This window comes from Arvicanthis niloticus, chromosome 5 (assembly GCF_011762505.2).
Source record: "Arvicanthis niloticus isolate mArvNil1 chromosome 5, mArvNil1.pat.X, whole genome shotgun sequence".
Classification (NCBI taxonomy): Eukaryota; Metazoa; Chordata; class Mammalia; order Rodentia; family Muridae; genus Arvicanthis; species Arvicanthis niloticus.
The window spans coordinates 29,703,204-29,721,770 of record NC_047662.1 but is presented as its reverse complement, the minus strand read 5'-3'; the positions used below and the strand labels follow the sequence as shown (position 1 = coordinate 29,721,770).

General features: G+C 45.7%; 1 protein-coding gene across 6 annotated transcripts in view; it reads left to right on the top strand.

The window, feature by feature from the left end:
* Inpp5b (inositol polyphosphate-5-phosphatase B) overlaps nt 1–18,567 on the top strand; it is a 61,746-nt gene that overhangs the window by 9,916 nt on the left and 33,263 nt on the right. For 4 of the 6 annotated variants that reach the window (XM_076934230.1, XM_076934225.1, XM_076934226.1 and 1 more), the window contains one exon: nt 1,282–1,422. In XM_076934230.1, coding sequence (XP_076790345.1) covers nt 1,282–1,422 — 141 coding nt within the window. Of the gene's footprint in view, nt 1–1,281; nt 1,427–1,527; nt 1,665–18,567 lie in introns of those variants that run through there. The other 2 variants (XM_076934227.1, XM_034501997.2) reach the window with 2 other exon arrangements.

Sequence of the window (18,567 nt, the reverse complement as noted above, 5' to 3'; positions counted from 1 at the left end):
ACACCAAATGCCACAGTTTTAGCTGGTGGTTGAGATCCCAGCTCTGCCACTTTGTGTGTGTGGATATGGATGGTTGGGTCTTTTACTTCTTCAGACTTTAGCTTTCTGATCTGTATGGTAGAAATAGAAAGATAAACCTGACTTACTTAAGAATCTAAGGGTGTTGTGAGGATCAGATAAGGTTAGTAGTAAGTAACATTGAAAATAATTTGAAAGCAGTGCCTGGCCATGCCACAACCCAGGACTTGAGCTTAGGTCTCCTCAATGCAGATAGATCTGGTTCATGCAGTTATACAAGCTGAGCAGGCAGGACAAGAAAAGTTTAGCAAGAAGGGTTAATGCTACCGTCTGAGAGTCAGACAGAACTGGTTTGAGTCAGAAGCAGAGGTTGCTCAGGAACTTCTGGAGGGGAGGGGTGCCCATTGGGTTAGGAGTACCAGAACGCTGTCTTTTTTTTTTTTTTTTTTTTTTTGGTTTTTCGAGACAGGGTTTCTCTGTGTAGCCCTGGCTGTCCTAGAACTCACTCTGTAGACCAGGCTGGCCTCGAACTCAGAAATCCGCCTGCCTCTGCCTCCCAAGTGCTGGGACTAAAGGCTTCCGCCACCACCTCTAAAGGGGTGCGCCACCACCGCCCGGCTGGGATTCATATTTTTTCTTGTTTCCTAAAGCCTGAGATTACATGAGTGTAGCCCAGGCTGATCCTGAACTTCTGGTCCTCCTGCTTCAACCTCCTGAGTTTTGGGGCTATGGGTGTGTGTCCTCCCTCACCCACACAGTTTTATGAGGTGCTGGGTATTCAACCCATAGCTTGGTGGTACATGCTAGGCAAGCAGTCCTACCCGGCTGCATTCCCAGGCCCCAGAGGGCTTGTCTTAATAGTATATTAAGTAACATATGAAATATAGCTTATTTCTCGTTTGTTGTGGGCAGGAAGTTCAGAAGAAGGATGGGCTGCGAAGTTAAATCTCCCAGCCCTTTCTTTAGTGCTAGCATCTAGGTAAATATCCACTTTGTGACCTTGCATTTATCCTTCCTGAACTCAGTTGCCTCCTCTATAAAATTAGGATAATAATTCTCCACCTAATAAAGTTTGTTGGATAATGAAGCCTGTTCTGCTTTAGCAGAGCACTTTCGGCTTCACTTCTGTTGATTGCATTTGGATTTCAGATCCAAGGTGGGCAGGAGCGAAGCGGGCTTGGAGAGGCTCCACCACATACAATCTTACAGAAGTGCAGCTGGCTTTTCAACCCCGAGGCTCAGTCCGTGCTCCACTGTCCACAGGTTTCGACCCTGAGACGCGGGATCCCGAGTTTCTGTGGCTGTCCAGACATAGATGCGCCGAGCCCGATGCCGAGTCCCTGAAACCGCGCGAGTGGAATTCGGACCCGGGTACCGGGAGTGGGTTCGCGCCCATTGGAGGAGGCAGGTATCAGTCTCCGAATGCATGGCGAGGGGTTGGAGGATGTCTTTGCCTCAGGGTCCTAGCTACATTCTGCTTTGGGGCGGAGCCACTCAGGAGCCGGAATTTCTATTGGCGGAGGAGGTGCATGAGGGCGGGCCAGTGCGGGGACGGAGCGCGCGCGGCGGGCGGCGGGATGAAGTGCTTGAGGAAGCAGACTGGGAAATGTCGGCAGGCGGCGGCTCTCGGGAGCGCGACTGTGCAGGTCGGGCGGTCGCTGCGGAGCGGGGCTACGGTGTTGGGCTATCGGGAGGATTGGCGGGTCGGCAGATGGCTGTGTGGGGGCGAAGGCCAAGGTCTTGGCCATCGGTGAGGCGGGGATGCTGCGGCTCAAGTTCTGCTGGGAAGTTACTCTCCGCCAGGCTTGAGGGCAACAGGCCGGTGACCAGCGGGTACCCGGGAATCCTAAGGCAGAGGGGTTAAGGAAGCCCGGTTGGTGGCCGAGTGTGTGACCTCGTGCTGCTTGCTTATTCCCTTTGGCGTTTCGGTTTCTCCGGCCGAGGTAGTTCCTCAGTCCTGGCCTTTCGAGGGTGGTGTGTGTCTGTGGAGGTGTGCGCGACTGTGACAGAGTTGTCTTCGGATGAGGCGTGGTGTGTGCTAGCATTCTCTGTGCTTTACAGCCGCTAGGACGGAGTGGCCTGTGCACGTAGCTGGAGTGCGGGGAGCCCTGGCTACTGTGAGACTGGAGGCCCTCGGGGATGAGGTTAACAGGTGAACCCAACCAGGTTTCTGCCACTTGTCCCTTGGGATAATGTCCACTACAAAGGCTAATTGTTGAACAAGATATTGTCCTTTGCAGAAGGAGAAAGAGGCTCGGGGCTGAAATTTGGGTCAGTCCTGTGATTTAGGGCTCCCTGGCGTTTGTTTTCCCCAGGGTGTTTGTACATGAAGCACCAGGTTCCTAAGGGCTTTGGCGCAATCACTAGTACCCATTTCTGTCGTTCCTGTCCGTGCTTTGCTAGCGACGAAAGTTTGTCAAGTAGCCTTGTCAAGTATGGGCCAGGACGTTTGCAATTATGAGGCTTGAAAAGTATGAGGAGTTGGGGTGAGGTGATACATTGGGCAAGAGTTTGTAAAACGAGATGAAAGGCAGCAGAGGACTTCTTCAGCCTTTCTTTCCTCGAAGCTACCACAAGATACCACCGAAGCCCTTGATGGTGTAGATAGTGTGCATCTTTCTCGGGCTTATCTCAGAGCTCACTTGCACAGCTGTTGCTTCAGTTTCCGTGAGCTTCTGGATTGTGGTACTGGGACCGGTGAGTATTTAAGATTAAACTGGTTTCTTGCCCGTTACAACAGGCTACCAGAAAGGCAGTTAAGTAGAGAACCAGCACAGTGTCGGCACAAAGAGGTGGCCTCTGCCTTCTGCCCACACGCCAGAGCTGGGCTTCTAGTAGAGAGATATAGACCATGAGAAATTTGGGCAACCAGCTCTGAAAAGAGTTATCTGCCCCAGGGTGAAATATGTGCACCGGTCGCAGAAGCATTCATCTCGATTCACAGAGGAAAAACTGGCTACATCCTGGAGAGGAATTACTGTCAAGATTTTGCTTTGATTTTTTAATTCCAAAGATTCATCCTCATTATAATACCCAATAGTATATGAGATTATGTAACTGCTAAATTGCTGTTGTTGAAACTGGAAAGGATGGTACCAAACCAAGCCCCCATTTCTGTTTGGGTCATCTCTAATTCCAGAGTTGCTCTAGCCTCAACAGAGAGTCACTTCTTTAAGAAATGGAAGGAACCCTTTTGAACCACCTCTGGATGCACCAGTAGATCCAGCCCAGTGGAAACAAGTAGTGGATTTTGATTCTTCCTATATGTAGACCATCAAAATACCCACTTCCCCAAAACCTGGGGAACTAACACAAGGCAAAAAAAAAAAAAAAAAAAAAATGCTGCTTCCCAGTGCTGTCTAGCTAGGTGCCCTAACTATTGCCTGCAATCCCAGCAGGTGAAAGGTGGGAGCAGCAGAGCAAGGAGTGTAGAGTGAGCACAAGGCCAGTGGCTAGTTAGGTTACATGAAGTGAAACACCATCTCATTAAAACAAACAAACACCCCAACAACAATGGATTAAAAAACAAACAACTATTTAGGAGCTGACATTCTGATGAAGAAAGGTCTGCTAGGTTAGCGTGTAAATAGAGCTGAGGGGACACAGGGTCAATCCCGCAGCATGATGGTGTTGTAAACAAAAGCATCTTGAAGGTCGGAATGTTTGGGGGCAAATTGACCCTGGCCTTCATCTCATTCTTTTGCCTTGTTAAAGGAAGATCTCACTTTAGTGACTGTCTCCCCCAGACTCCTTTCTTTTGTTAGTCTCAGCTGAATTCAGAAGTGCCAAGGTGAGGCTGGGGAGATGCCTTTTGCTCACCTTGCAAGTAGGACCTGAGTTCATATCCCTGGATCCCCTGTAGAGCCAGGCACCATATATGGTGGGCATCTATAATCCCAGGATTCCTGTAGTATGATGGGAGGTGGAGGCAGGAGAATCTCTGGAGGCTTGAGGGCTACCTACCTTGCTCTATTCAAGGGATTTTGTCTCAAGGGAGGTGGAAAGTGAGGGCTGCATATCCACATGCAGACTCATCACACAAAGATTTAATCAAGAGTTCCAGGGTGACTTGGTGGGAACTGTAGTAGGAAAAAGAGATGGAGCTAGTTTCTGACTAAGTCTGTGTCTTCAGGTCACAGATGTGTCAGCGCTGGGCTGTGGTGTGGAGTCACAGTGGATGATGCTTGCTTGCTCTTGGTTTCTGGAACATTATGGTCTTATTTTGATTTTGGACTGGTGGCTGTTTGAGACAGTAGCTGTTATCTGATTGCTTTTAACTTTGGGATGTTCTTTCCTTCCTTAATAAGGACAGAGTGTGGCTTGGGAGAAATGCCTCATTATTGCTGTCTGGCAGCCTAAGGGCTCTGTAACTCACACAGCCCCAGTGGGGATGCCACGAGGGGCTCAGTATCATCCAAGTCCTTTCGCAAAATGTTCGCCAGCGCTTCAGTCTGGGTTCATGGCAGAGTCCTGGCGTTGTATTCTGGAGGATACATGGAAAAGGAGACAGCTGAAATCCCATGGGGTAATTTAACCAGACAGCCATAACAAGAACAGGAACTGGGGGCCAGCAAAATAGCTCGTCAGGTAAAGGCTCTGGCTACCAAGCCTAATACCCTGAGCTTGGCTCCTGGAACTTATGCAGTAGAAGGAGAGAACTGACTGGCACACCTGCAACATGTCATGCATGTGACTGTTCACATCACACACTGACTTTCACACACAAATTCATAAAAAATAAAGAAATAAATGGAATCTCAAAAACCAACAAAGTGGTAATAACAAATTTTTCCCCCGAGATGGGGTTTCTCTTTGTAATCCTGGCTGTCCTAGAACTCACTCTGTAGATCAGGCTGGCCTGTGTTTCCTGAGTACTGGGATTAAAGGTGTGCACTACTACCACCCAACACATTTTGATGTTCTGAAGCAGGTTTTTTTTCTTTTCTTCTAGCTGATTCAAAGGTAGGCAGCTTTTTAGGGGAAAGAGAGGGGGGAGGGAGAGAGAGAAGAAGGAGGAAGAGGGAGAGAGAGGGAGAGAGAAGAGGAGGAGGAAGAGGGAGAGGGAGGAGGAAGAAGAAGAAGGAGGTGGAAGAAGAGGAGGAGGAGGGAGAGAGGAGAGGGAGAGAGAAGGAAGAAGAGGAGGGAGAGAGAGAAGGAGGAAGAGGAAGGAGAGGAGAGGGAGAGAGGAAGAGGAAGAGGAAGAGGGAGAGAGAGGAGGAGGAGCAGGGAGAGAGGATAAAGAGGAGGAGGGAGAGAGGAGAGGGAGAGAGGTAGAAGAAGGAGAAGAAAAGGAGGGGAGGAGGAGGAGGGAGAGGGAGAGTCGAGGGAGAGAGAGAGAGGAAGGAGAAGAAGAAGAAGAAGGAGGAGGAGGGAGGTGAGGAAGAGAGGAAAGAGAAGAGGAGGAGGAGGAGGAGAAGAGAGAGAGAATGAGAGAATGTGTGTATTTAGAAGCCTTAGATCATCTTAGGTAGCCAGCTTGTTTTTTGAGACAGAGTCTCTCATTGGTCTGTAGTTCCGATTAGTCAAGACTGACTGGTTATAGAGTCCCAGAACTCATCCTGTCTCTGCCTCCCGGTCCTGGGATTGCAGGGGGAACCCATTGCTCCTGGCTTTTTACTTGGGTGGTGGGGGTTGAAGTCAGGTCTTCATGCTTCTGCAGCAAACACCTTACTGACTGAGCTCTCTCTAGCCCTGCAACCAAATTCTCACTGAAGTCTGTTACGAATATTTTCCCCTGGTCCCAGGAAGCAAAGCATTAAACTCTGCCTGGCCTGTGAAAGGAAATGACTACTATTTATATCTCAGGGTAGCATGAAGGGTAACCTACATTACCAGAGCTGGAGCCAGAGAGAATGTTAGAAAAATAGCCCATGGGTTGCTTTTCTGCTTCTTTCATCGGGCTTTGTCTGTATTAATAAGTAAAACCTGTGTGACCAATACAGTCTTTCATCCTGGAGAAGATGAATTTGCCTTTTGTTTATCTTAGAGATGGAAACCCTGCCCATCATGCCCACCACTGTAGGAAGTTCTTCAGGCTCCTAAACAAATTAATTTATTTTGAGTCACTTGTTTCTTTGAACAGAACAAAAAGGTACTCAGTTTCTTCCTTTGGTTGTTTCTGTCTCCATTTTTTTCCCTGTGTCCCACCCAACCTCTGGCTTCCACAACAGACAAACCTCCTCCTTAATAATTGTTTTCTTACCAAAAGAGTTGGTTTGGGAATGTCTTGTCTAGACCTACAGACACACAATTAGGAGTGGAACTTTACGCAGAAATCCTCAAGGCCTGACAGTTGAGGAAGAGAGGGAAGCATCAATATTTATTAGAGGAAAGACAGTGTTAGGGCAGAGGCAGAGACTTCGACTCTGTGTGTGTGTGTTGTTGTTGTGTTGCCTAAAATACACTGTAACAACAAAAACCCAAACAAAAAAGAAAAAAAAAATCTGGACAAAATCAAAAGTAGCCGGGCATAGTGGCTCGTGGCTGTAATCCCATCTACCACTGGGGAAGCCACACAGATCCCAGCTCAGTAGTATGTGTAAGGTCCCCAAGTCCCCAGCTCTAGACAAAAGAGTGGAAGAAATCCTTTCATAATTTTGTAGACTTTACTGACGATCCATCTATGGACCAAAGTTAGCAAATATTAACAGGAGAGAGACTTTCATTCTTGGCATTTTGATAAGGATTTAAACAAAGTGTGTGTATGTCAGTGGCCTGGGTATTTTAAAAATGAAAAACGGGTTTCAACAAGTAACCTATTTTGATTGTTCTTTTCTTTCTTTTTTCTTTGGATGTATATGTGGTGTATGCCTGTGTGTGTTCCTGGGTGCGTGCACAGGTGTCTTTGTCGGTGTGCGGAGGCTGGAAGAGGGTGTGAGGTGCCCCCCTTCTTTTGTTTTCTGCCTCATTTCTTGACATGAGTGCTTTCACTGAACCTGGAGCTTCCCTGGATTTCTGTTAGGCTGGTGGCCATTGAACCCCAACAATCTTCTTGTGCCCCCAGTCCCTTCTTGCCAATGCTGGGCTTACAACATGCACTGCCATCCTGCCTTTTCATGTGGGCGTGGGGCTCTAAACTGAGCTTCTCATGTTCATCCAACAAGTACTCTTACCTACTGAGCCATCTCCTCCCCAGCCCCTGACTGGGAAATGGGAGTAAATTCTTACATCTGTGGAACGGGAATAAAAGTTTGCTTTCTGGAAGGAGGAATGCTGACTTCCTTCCTTAGGGGTACTTTTGTTTGGGAAATGGACATTGTATATGCCTACCCACAGGAGCTTACACTCTGGTGGCTCCTTAAGCCTATCCAGGAGTGGATTCTGCCCTCTGAGAGCTGCAGAGCCTTTCTGCCTTAGGCTTCCAAATCCTGGGATTACACATGATGCAGTGTACTGCTACACTCAGCTAAGTTTTTACCCACTTGTCTCTCTGCTCCCTTTTTTTGGAAGTGGAACTTCACATAGCCCAGGGTAGGCTTGAGCTCCGAGGCTGTCCATGGACTCCTGGTCCTTCTACCTACACCCCCCACCTGCTGGGATTATAGAGCTTGTGTTCTGCCTGCTGTCACAGTCTCTCCCCTCTCACTCCTGTTTCTTTTCTTTCAGTGCAACCACTGAAAGCCATGATTGTTTTATTTCATTACGTTTTTCTTTATCAGACAGAAATCTCGAATGATAGCCCAGGCTGATCCCTAGCTCATTATGTAGCCCAGGCTGGCCATGAATTTATGGTAAATCTGTCTCAGGTTCTCGAATGCTGGGATTGTAGGTCTATGCTAGTATGTCCCATCTTCTGTGGTTATCCTGGATTCTTCTCTCTCTCACATCTGGTAAGTAACATTGTTTTTAATTGCAGCATTGCCTTTGTCTACTTACATTACAAAAATTTGAGTCTTTTTTCTTTCTCTCTCTTTCTCTCTCTTTCTTTCTTTCTTTCTTTCGTTCTTTCTTTGTTTCTTTCTTTCTTTCTTTCTAGATCAAGCTGGTCTTGAACCCAGACCCAACTGCCTCTGCCTCTCAGGTGCTGGGAAAAGGCATATGCCACCATTGCCTGGCATTCTTACCTAGAGAATTGCAATGGCTCTGTACTAATCTTCCCCTACTTCTTTTAGTTTTTTTATTTTTCATTTTTTCAGTTCGGGCCATCAAGCCACCTTGCTCTTGCTAGACAGTTGCTCTCCTGTTGAGCCACACCCCAGCCCTTGCCTTCCTACCTGCACTTAAATTCCCGTCTGTCCCTTAGCGCACACTTCCTGACACATCCTGCTCTGTGTCTGTGTGAGGACTGCTCCACGCCCCAGTGCCTGGGAGTAAAGTTCAGATTCCTCAATGCTGGTTCAGGCCTCACCAGAGCCAGCCACGACTCACCTTTGTTCACTTCACACGTTGCTTATTGTTTCTGGATAAAGCCCTGTACTTTTACCTTTTTGTTGACATTTTTTTTGAGGCAAAGTCTTCACTGTGTAGCTCTGGCTTGTCTTGAAGTTAGAGAACCACCTGCCTCTACCTCCTAATGCCATGATTTAAGTAGTGATTTAAGTGTGATTTAAGTAACCAAGTAGGCTGAGTTTCTGAAAATTTTATTTATTTGTGTCCCACGCAAACATGCACACACACGCACACGATTTCTTGTGTTATGGGACGAATGCGGAGGTTTTCTCCTTTTCCCATGTGGGTCCGACAAGAGCCATCCTTTAGCCCTGGCTCCATGTTTATAAGCTTGGACTTGAACTTTTGAACTTGCTGTTCTTGGCATTTTTTTGTCAGTAGGTTGTGGGGGTAAAAGTCTGTCTGAGCCAGCAAGGTGTGGCTCAGGCCTGTAATTGTAAACTCTTGGGATGTGGAGGCAGGAGGATCAGGAGTTTGAGGTCCACCTGGGCTGCTTGAGGCCCTGTCTAAAGGGAAGAGAAAAGTCTGCCTTTGGTAGAGCTGAGGAAACTATAAATTATAGTCTTCACAAGCAGCATGCCCGTCCCTGTCCTTTTGTGAACTGCTCTGCACCCCTGCCTCCCCTTCCCCCGCTTCCTGGCTTGTTCTTCCCACTTCTCTTTCGGCCCTATCACCAGACCACAGACAGTTCACTGAAGGCCCTCTGAAGAGAGAGAGCCTGGAGGAAAAGTCAAGTCATCTCCAGTTGCCCATCACCCCTGACCTGTTTTCAAGTGATTGTGCCAGAGTCTGTCTCCTTGAAAGCTTGGCTGCTTGTTTTTAGGCCTTGTTTACCTACCTTGATTTGTACAGGGAACAAACAAACCAGATTTTGAATTCAAGACTCAGAGCAAAAAATGTGGTTTTTAGTCTTGAGTTTCTGTCCTCCCCCTACACCCGCTTAAACATTTTAATCTTGATTTTCCTGCATTCACCTCCCAAGTGCTAAAATTACAGGCATGTACTGCCAGGCCTGGTTTTGTGGTACTTTTTTTTTAAATACATAGATCCTTTCTCAGAAAAGACAAAACCTAAGCCCAAACAAACAAACCTGTAACTGTTGGATTGGTGGACAGGCTCAAAGGGTAACAAAGGGTTCTTTCCATTCTTTTTAATGCCAGGTGTCCTGTGTTACTAAATTCACATAAGAACTCCTAGCTGGCCTGGAGACGTGGCTCAGGGGTTCAGGTGGCTGAGCTACTGACTGCTCTTCCAGAGTTCAATTCCCAGCAACTACATGGTGGTTCACAACTATCTATAATGGGATTCGATGCCCTCTTCTGGCTTGCAGGTGTACATGCAGATAGAGCACTCTCAAATAAATAAATCTTTTTTTTAATAATGAATAAGACTAGCATTTATTTTGTTAAAGTTTGAAGAATGACATATTTATTTAAATAAATAAATCTTTAAAAAAAAAGAACTCTTAGCTTTGTGTACTGGGTATTATGTAAACACAGTTTTCTTTTGCTATAAGAATAAAACTCAAAGCCTGGCATGGTAACAGAAGGAATGAGAGTTCAAGGCCAACCTGCTGCTAGAAATAGTCATATTAAGTAGAATTACATCATTCTCAGGAAAATAAATATTGGGGCCCAGGGAATAGCTCAGTGCTTAAACTTCTTGCTGCATAAGCATGAGTTAGATCTCTGGCATCTCATAGAGCTGGGTTGGTGCTATGCCCTTTTAATTCCAGTGCAGAGGATGCAGAGGGAGAAGCTTCCCTGGGGTATACTGGCCAGGCTGGTGTGATCCACAAGCTTCAGGTCCTGGAGAGATTTCTAGCTTAAAAAGGACACACATGAACACTAACACACACACAAAGTATTCCATGGTTTTTTTGTGTGTCCTAGATTTATAGGGATAAAGTCATGTGTGTATAGATGGTAATAACAGATGGCAAGTAGAAGTGAAATTGTCTAGGGAATGAAGTGGACTACTGGGGGTAGGGAGGAAGAGAAGAGGGGTGGGCATTGTGTGAGCTCAAAGTGCATCATATGCCTTCTTAGTAACAGTATAATATAATAATAAAATAATTAATTAAAAGTGTCCTCTTGTACCCTAAAGAAGAAAAATGGGAAGTCCGAGGTTTGTGCAGATTCCAGAGTCTTACCATTTGGCTCAGAATGCACCACAATTATTATTAGCAGTTGTAATTTATTAAGCAATGACTGTGATCTATGGACCGTAATACTGTGCTATAAAAATTCTAGGAGCTAGGTGTGGTGGTACATACTAGTAAGGTAGCAGAAGGATCAGAAATTCAAGGCCATCCTCAACTATGTAGTGAATTTGTAAGTTAGAGGCCAGTCTCCTGTCTGCCATGAGACCCTATCCCAAATAATGAGTTCTGGAAGGAAATCTATCTATCTATCTATCTCTCTCGCTGTCTTGGTTTCTTTCTTTCTTTCTTTCTTTCTTTCTTTCTTTCTTCCATTCTTTCTTTATTTATTTAATCTTGGGAGCATGTTGAGATTTGTTTAGTTTGGTTTTTTTGAGATAGAGTTACTCTATGTAGCAGCCTTGGCTGTCTTGGAACTCGATCTGTAGACCAGGATGGCCTCGAACTCTGAGATCTATCTGCTTCTATCTCCCAAATCCTGGAATTAAAGGCATGTGCTACCACTGCCCAGCAAGTTTGTTTGTTTATTTATTTTTTGTTTTTGTTTTAATCATCATGACAAAATCCCAGAGGAAAACACCTTAAAGTGGGCCAGGAGATGGTTCAGTGGTTCAGAACACTTGCTGCTCTCATAGAGAACCTTAGTTCAGTTTTCAGCACTCATGTTGGGCAGCTCACAACCACCTGTAACTTCAGCTCTAGGAGACTCAATTCCTTCTGGCTGCTGAGGATACACACACACACACACACACACACACACACACACAAAGAGTTCCTTTTGGCTCATTGTGGTTTCAGAGATTTAAGTTCATGGTCATCTGCCTCTATTGTCTTCTGCCTCCCTGCCCCCTATTCTTTGTTCTCTTTTTTAAAAATTTCTATTTGCTTTCGACTTCTGGTAAAGTGAAACCATCCTACTGGAAGAACATCGTAAAGGAAAACCGTTCACTCCCTGGCATCTAGGAAGCAGAGGGAGAGTTTGGGGGGAGAGAGGGAGGGGGCCTGCAGCAAGATGCACCCTTAGGCCAGAAGAGAGCATCTGATCTTTTGGAGTTATACGTGGTTGTGAGCTATATCTGTACGTTGATCCTCTACAAGATCCCAAAGTAGGTGCTGGTAAATAAACCCAGATCCTCTCTGCAAGAGCAGCAAGGACTCTTAACCACTGAGCCACCTCCAGCCTGTAAGGCACACAGTCCAGTACTTCTGTGTCAGGACATGCTATCAAGCAGTGTCGGGGTTAGTACTTATGGAAAGGAAGGAAAAGAGCAGAGCAGAATGTCTGAGTGCCTGCTATGTGTGGACACTGCACTCTTTATTTTGAGACAGGCTCTTACTCTGTAGCCTGATCTGGTCTGGAACACACTGTGACTTCAAGGCTGGCTTTGAAGAGTCCTCCTGCATCAGTCTCTTTGAGCCTCATGGCTATGCATTTGATCATCATTTGGCTTCTTTTTTTTTTGTTTGTTTTGTTTTTTTTGTTTGTTTGTTTTTTTGTTGTTGTTGTTTTGTTTTTTCGAGACAGGGTTTCTCTGTGTAGCCCTGGCTGTCCTGGAACTCACTGTAGACCAGGCTGGCCTCGAACTCAGAAGTTCGCCTGCCTCTGCCTCCCAAGTGCTGGGATTAAAGGTGTGGGCCACCACTGCCCGGCATCATTTGTCTTCTTGTTCACACCAGTACCACTTTACAAATGAGGAAACAAATTGTCTCTTGCTTGAGGTTTTGCATGATGTAATGAATGGAGCCAGGAAAACACCCAGCTTTATTTATTCCAAAGCCTGAGGTTTTCCTTTAATGTCTCTTAAAGTACCAGCTAAGGCTCTCTGAATTTACAGAGAAGGCTCATGTGGGTGAGCAGAATCTTATGAATGGGGGGAGTCAGGAGTTGAAGCCTGGTTCTACAGGTGAGGTGGCCAGAAAGGAGGAGGGACTTCGTGCCTTAGGAGTGAGTGCAGCAAGTGTGGGAACCTGTCTTTTTAGATTGAGATATCTGGGTGGGGGATTAATGAGGGAGAATAAAGCCAATATGCAAAGGACTTTGGGTGCCAGTTGAACCAGTTTTGGCCTTAACCTGCAGGCATCAAGTAACTCTGAAAGTTTTGGAACAGATGAAATCAGAGTTTCATGGGGCCAAGACCAGAGACTACTTTGGGCAAGGAGAAGTGGGAGGGTCTCTTAGGTTCTGTGGTAGCAAATGAGGAGGTGGTAGCCTGGAGAGTAGCAGCTGTGAGGATGAAGAGGGGCCCCAGAGGAAGGGTGAGTGGATGGCAGGATTGCAAAGCCGAGGTCAGAGGGGTGGAGGGAGCTGCTGACTGTGAGAGCTCAGGAAGAGAGCTTAGATGTGGGGTCACAGTTTTCCCTGGGACCCACCCAAGTATAGAACATCCTGTGGGGACTCAGGAGACAGAGGAAGGCTGAGCTGAATGGCCTTGCTTACAGTGACCCATGCATGATGGATGGCCATTCCCAAGGAGGCACCAGGCCTGAATCTGCACTGATAGTTATGATAGCTACCAGCTACCGGTTATATAAAGTAAAATTAAAAATTGAGTTTCTTATTTACTGTAGTCACGTTTTAGGTGTTTAGTCTATTTAATTGTCACACTGTTGGGCAGGGCATCTGTCCACAAAAGTTCTTTTTTTTTTCTTTTTTTTCCCCCCTCTTCTGAGATGGGATCTCACTATATAGCCCTGGCTGGCCTAGAGCTTGCTATGTAGATGAGGCTTAAATTCAAGAGATCTACCTGCCTCTGCCTCCCAAGTGCTAGGATTAAAGGTATGTATAGGTATGTTCAGTTTGTTTCCATTTTTATATATATTCATGTGTGTGTGTATGGGTGGGTAGGTATGTGAGTGTACCTTTAGAGGTCAGAGGATGATGTGGAGTCAGTTCTCTCCTACCTGTATATGGTTCCAAGGATTGAACTCAGGTCATTAGGCCTGTTTTACCTAGCTGAGCCATCTTACAAGTCCAGAAATAGGATATTTTGATATGGGTTTAAGTATACATTTTTACTTTGATGTAAAAGTCCAGCCTGTACATGAGTGGTAGGCCTGGTGTCAAGAGTTTGAACTCTGCTGGGCAGTGGTGGCACACGCCTTTAGTCCCAGCACTTGGGAGGCAGAGGCATGTGGATTTCTGAGTTCAAGGCCAGCCTGGTCTACAGAGTGAGTTCCAGGACAGCCAGGGCTATACAGAGAAACCCTGTCTCGAAAAAAGAAAAAAAAAAAAAGAGTATGAACTCTTATAGTATGAACTCTTATCTTCGTTTTGTAGTTTGGGGCATTATCTGACTTATAGAGCACCTGGGCTGCTAAGGGAAGGATAACTTCAAGTTAATTATAGAAAAAGACAGCAACCATAGGAGGAAGATATGATTGATTTTCTTAGCCAAGGAAGCAAAGGCTTCAGGTTAGATAGGTTGTTCTAGGTCATGTACAGTAGGACAGTAGGACCTAAGTTTCTGACTCCAAAGCCTGTGTCTTTATGTAATATGTAAACCACAGATTAGGGCTGGGAATATGGCTCACTGAAGTAGAAATTATTAAATGGTGGTTTTTACCCTATCTTTGATAATTTAATTCCCAAATAAAAGACATAAAACCTTTATGATAAGCCTTAAAGCATTAGAGCTGGGCAGATATCAACCCTCCATGTTACTTTGTCTATGTTCCTGTCAGTAACCCCAAGATATAACTTCCCACATTCTGCCTGGGCTGCTCCTACTCCAATTGGGCAGCTCTCATGGCCATGCCCTCAAGTTCCACCTACCCCATGGCATCTTCTTCCTTCTCCTCTCACTCCTCTCGCTCCTCTTATTCAGACTCTTAGCCCAAACCAAAGTCCTGCCAACCTCTCTTCTGTACAGATATAGACTGTAGACATCTTTATTAACCAATCAGGGATAACTTGGGAGGCAAGGCTACATAGCATCACTTGGTATATGTGAGGATCTCCTCTTGGGGGCAACCAGATCTTGGGGGCAGTATTAGCATTACAGTACATAGCAACAGATCAAACCTCAACAGCTCAGTTGGGAGAGTGCTTGCCTCAAGTACACAAAGCCAGTGGTTTGATCATAGCCCTGTAAAAACTGACTGGACTTAGCAGCACACTCTTGTAGTCACAATTCTCTGAAGATAAAGGCAGGATGATCAGAAGTTCAAAGTCATTCTCTTCTACATACTGAGTTTACGATTAGCCTAGACTACATGAGACCCACCTCAGAAATAAAGCCAAAACAAAATGAAAGAGAGGGCAGAAGTAAGCGAAGAGAAAAAGATCACCAAGGAGAAATGACCATTATTAAATAGTTGCTGTGTGCCCTTCTGGATTTTTTTTGTTCATAGATCTTTATTTTCTGATACTGTTGAAAAATTCCTGGTTGGGTGTGATGGCACCAACACATCTCTCATCCCAGCACTTGGAAGGATCTGTGAGTCTGAGGCCAGCCTGTTCACAACAACAGAACCCCCAAACCCTGATGCTGCATAATGTGTAAAGAAAGTTTTAAAAAGAGACCATGTTTGAAAGAGGAGGGGTGGCCATATGGAGGGTCTGGAGAGGGGAAAGGGAGGGGGAAATAATATATTTTTTAAGTTGATTTTTGTTTGTTTGTTTTTTTAAGACAGGGTTTCTCTGTGTAGCCATGGCTGTCCTGGAACTCGATCTATAGACCAGGCTGGCCTTGGACTCAAGAGATTTTCCTCCCTCTGTCTTCCAAGTGCTAGAACCAAAAATGTATGCCACCACTGCCTGGCTTTAGATTAAGATTATTTTTAATAATCTCAACTTTTAGAGGTTCCATCATCATTTACTTGCCATTGCTAAATGAAGGGGAACTTTCTTTCTTTCTTTCTTTTTTTTTTTTTTTTTTTTTTTTTTTTTTTTTTTTTTTTGGTTTTTGGTTTTTCGAGACAGGGTTTCTCTGTGTAGTCCTAGCTGTCCTGGAATTCACTTTGTAGACCAGGCTGGCCTTGAACTCAGAAATCCACCTGCCTCTGCCTCCCAAGTGCTGGGATTAAAGGCATGCGCCACCACTACCCGGCGAAGGGGAACTTTCCGTAGAAGTCTGTGGGCAAGCTGCATCCAAACCAGAGCAATATGTCTGCGTTATCTACAGATGGGTGTTGGTTTCTAAGTACCGTGTATGTAAACAAAGATTCATGGTCCTTTCTAGCACATGGCGATACAGCTGGCCACACTCAGTGTCATCTCTGCTGCTTCATTGGCATTTCTGAACTCCCGGAAGCTTTGGGAGTTTGTTTGGCTCAAGCTAGATTTGGAAGTGAGACTTCCTTTTACCGATAGGAGCCTATTTATAGACTATTTATCCAAGCATTGCTATTCATAAGTTACACTGTGTCTCAGCTACTGGGATTGTTATCAAAGTGGTGTAGGTAATGTCTTATCTGGGCTCAGAGGTTTTGAAGTCAGGCTCTGTGGGTCTGTGTTTGCCTATACCGCTCTCTAGGCTAAAAAGAAGCCTTAAAAGGCAACATTATCTATAAAGTAAGGTTTGTGTGGGAAAGTTGTTGTTTTAAAGATGTTAATGCAGAGTCAGAGTTAAAAAGGAAGGAAGGAAGATTGGTAGATTGAGTCCATACTTCTCCACACCTAGATCAAGCTGCAGTGGTTAGGACTAACCAACTAGGCTCTCAGTGGGGAGTGAGTCAAGTGTAGGCATGGCAGGTTGTCATCAGGAATGCATTCCGAGATCAGCCCTAAGAAATGGCTCAGTGAGGAGAAAGCCGATTGTTTTGTTCAGTGTTCATTATGGATGGCCAAGTATACACCACTTGTTATGGCAAGCCAGGGGCCATAGGAAAAAGAGTCCTCTGTCTCTATAGCTAAAAAGGCAAGACTTCTCAGACAGCTGAGCTAGTTAGGGCTCTGATGTGCTAACTGCACAGATGCAAGCTCGGGAGCTGCGTGTGCTGGGATCCCAGAAGCTGGAAGCAGAGCCAGCAGGTTCAGCTAGCCTTGGTTGTACAGCACATAGCACATCTCTGTCACAGAGGACAAGCGTGGCGGACAGGTAACCCAAGTTCAGTTTCCAGCACCCACAGACAGCTCACTACCACTTATATACAAGCTCCAGGGGATTGATGCCATCTTCTGGACTCCTCAACACACCTGTGTACACACACACACACACACACACAAACACACTTAAAATAAGTCTTGGGGGTAGAGAGCTGGCTCAGCTGTTAAGGGTACTGGCTTCTCTTGCAGAGGACTTGGTTTCATTTCCCAGCACCTACATGATATGTCACAGCCATTTTGTACCCTGTTTCTAGGGGATCTGATACCTTTTGCCCTCTGCAGGCACCAGGCATATGTGTAGTACTGTCAAATACTCATATACATAAAATAAATACTTTTTAAAATTAAAAAAATAAATCTTTAAGACTGAGCATGGTGATGCATGCTTTTAACCTCAGCACTTGGGAGGCAGAGGCAGGCAGATCTTTGGGAGTTCGAGGCCAGTCTAGTCAACTTGGTTCATTCTAGTAGAGCCAGGGCTACTAGAGTCAGCCACGGCCCTGACTCAAAAATAAATAAATAGTGAACAGATTTAAAAAATAAAAATAAATCTTAAAAAAAAAAAGGCAAACCTCAAAGCTGTGCTGTAGGGGTAGGATAGTTCAGTAGATAAAGTCGTTTGCTGTCAAGCTTGACAACATGAGTTCAATCCCCGAGACGAAAGGAGAGAACCAATTCCTACAAGTTATCCTCTGCCCCTCTCCCTCCCCAAGCAGGCACACACATATAAACAAAGAACTATAAAAAGAGGGCCAACAAGCTACCTAAACAGATAAAGCACTGCTACTACTGCTGCTTATAATGATGATGATGATGATAATGATGATAATAATAATAATAATAATATAATACCTAAGATGGGATGTATGGAGGAGAAGCAGAATCAACAAGGGTCTAGGAGAGGACCAGAGGCAGGTTTATGGAGGTGGTAGTTCTGAGCTGGGTTGTGAAGTGGAAAGTTGAATGTAGCTTAGCAGATGCCAATAGAATTGGTGCATGGTCTTAGATACACACAGAGTAAAGAAGGAAATAGCTTCATTGTGAGTGGGTTGAGGGCTTGGAGAGGCAGGAGTGAGGGTGGGAAATGAGGCTGGAGAGCCAGTCTGGGATTACTTATAGAGGACTTTATGTGTTAAATGCACAGAAGTTCAGGTTTTATTTCAAAGGTGACTTAAGTCACCGGGGGACTTAACACACAGGTGACGGGCTGAGAAGGATGACTTCTTCTACCTGTTGACTGAATGGGTTGGCGGAGGGGAATGCAGGCATGAGCCTTGCAGAAACCAAGGTTGAAGCTAAGGCATGGCGGTGGGGATGTAAAAGAGGGTTAAATATAAAATGTTTAAGAGAGCCTGGTGTGGCACATGCTGTTAATCCTAGCACTCCAGAGGCAGAGTCTGGTGGATCTCTGAATTTGAGGCCAACCTGGTCTACCTATGGAGTTCTAGGCCAACCTGATCTATATATGTAGCTCAGGTGAGCCAGGATTACATTGTAAGCTCCTATTTCTAAATAAATAAGTCAATAAGGATGATACTCCTAGACCTGGTAACTGACAGGAGAAGCAAGGGCAAATCTTGTTGACCCGTGGACTGGGTGACAGAGGATTGGAGGGCTGAGGCTGGAGAAGGGCAGAGAGGAACTGGAGAAGCTTCGGCTGAGGAGAAGGAAGGGAAGTTGTGGCCAGAGGGCTTAGTGGTGCTACGGAGGAGTAAACGCAGCGAACAACTGGTGACAACCGGCTCTCAGAGCTGGAAATTCCCCCAAACAGTGCCTTAAAGTTTCCATCCATAGTCACGAATGAAGACGGTCCATCCCACGGAGAGGACTGGCGAGATGGAGCCAAGCAAAGCAGCTTCCTCTACACACCACCCATCTGTGGAGCAGAGCACGCTAAGAGGCCTTGGAGTGCACAGACAGCCATCGTAGTCACAGCTCCATAGGCTGAGAAGCT